The 1,435-nt window shown below is 58.7% G+C and overlaps 1 protein-coding gene across 1 annotated transcript in view; it reads left to right on the top strand.

The window, feature by feature from the left end:
- Positions 1–1,242: 1,242 nt before the first annotated feature.
- Positions 1,243–1,435, top strand: part of DOC2B (double C2 domain beta) — a 28,438-nt gene continuing 28,245 nt past the window's right edge. Inside the window, exon 1 of the mRNA XM_077749828.1 lies at positions 1,243–1,366. Within this exon, the coding sequence (XP_077605954.1) occupies positions 1,243–1,366 (124 nt within the window). The remainder of the gene's footprint in view (positions 1,367–1,435) is intronic.

Below are 1,435 nucleotides of genomic sequence, written 5' to 3'. Positions count from 1 at the left end.
TCGCCTGAACATGGTAACAGGATGCCCCGTCTACACCATGGGGTAATGTAAGGAATCAAAGCAATGACAGCTGTTAGTGTTCTTGATACAGTCATACCGACTATCCCCACCCAGTGCGAACTTCCCACAAAACAGCATATGCTTCTCCATCATATTTCACCAGTGAGTCTTGTCTCCCAAGGGAAGGGAGAAGAGAAAGCCAACCCTATTGGGCACCTCTGATCCATCGTGTTCTATGCTAGAAGGGGCCTCACCATAATGCTGTGAGGTTGGAATTAGCGCCATTTCACAGATGAGGAAACTGAGGTTCACAAAGATCAAATGATCTGTCAGAAGGTAGCAGCTGGACATGATGAGAAAGGGCGTCCTCTCTCTTCTCTCTGTCCCCCCCTCTTTCAAGGGGTTATGGTGGAGGGAGGGACACAGGCTTGGGGCCCTCCTCATTCAGACTCACGGAAGGGACCCAGCCAAGAAGATAAGCATTTCTGATATGTCAGAAGCCAGGCCATACACAGGATTCTGTCCAGGCCCAGGGCTTTCTGGAGACACACCTGTATAAGCAGCAGCCATTCCCAACAGAGCTCTGTTCCCGGAAAGCCCTGGGCTGGGCTGCTAAGATTTGTTTGGTTATGTGACCACGGGAGGCCTGAGCAGGTGGGCAGGCCACGCCCTGCCTCATCCATCACCCCCTGGGCACGTGTCTTCTGCCCAGGCCTGTCTGCCTGCCCCACTCCGGACCAGTCTGTGGTCAAGGTCCTCACCCAGCCTGTCCCCATGGGGAGAGGGGTGCAGGCTCCTCAAACAAGTCACCAACCAAGTGAGGGACTGACTCAGGGCTACAGGGAGTGTGTGTTTGTATGCGACCTGAGAGGAATTGTGAACGGCAATGACCTTGGACCACTGAGGATGAACATGTCCTACCCGTGTGTGAGCAACCTAGCCCCACATTCCCAGGAGCGTGGCTGTGTGTCCCGCTCCGTGGGGGTGTAGGGGGATGCCGCGAGGCCCCCATCACTTCCGTGTGTGTGTGTGTGTGTGTGTGTCCTGTTAGACAGGCGTGCAGCGGGGCGAACGGCACCCGCAGCCAACTCTATATGGGTGCATACGTTTGCGGATGTGTCCTGCAGGTGTGAGCCAGTGGACGCTTCTGCCCAGCGTCTGCACACGCTCCTCTGTGCTCAGAGTGACTTGGCACACCCGCGTGTGTCCTGTGGGAGTGAACGGAACCCAGAAAGGGCCGGGATGAGCGGGAGGGTGCGAGTGTGCGTCCTGCGGCTCCCGGCTCAGCTTCCCGGCGGTCCTGCCCGTGTGCACGAGGGGAAGGCGCCCGGGGCCCGCGGGTGTGCGCGCGCCGGTGCCAGCGCGAGTGAGTGCGGCGCCGTTCGCTCTGCTCGCTCTGCTCCGCGCCCGCCCGCGCAGCCCGCACACTCACACT

This window comes from Crocuta crocuta, unplaced genomic scaffold (assembly GCF_008692635.1).
Source record: "Crocuta crocuta isolate KB4526 unplaced genomic scaffold, BGI_CrCroc_1.0 scaffold149, whole genome shotgun sequence".
Lineage (NCBI taxonomy): Eukaryota > Metazoa > Chordata > Mammalia > Carnivora > Hyaenidae > Crocuta > Crocuta crocuta.
The sequence above is the reverse complement of the archived record's forward strand: the minus strand, read 5'-3'. Positions and strand labels throughout refer to the sequence as shown.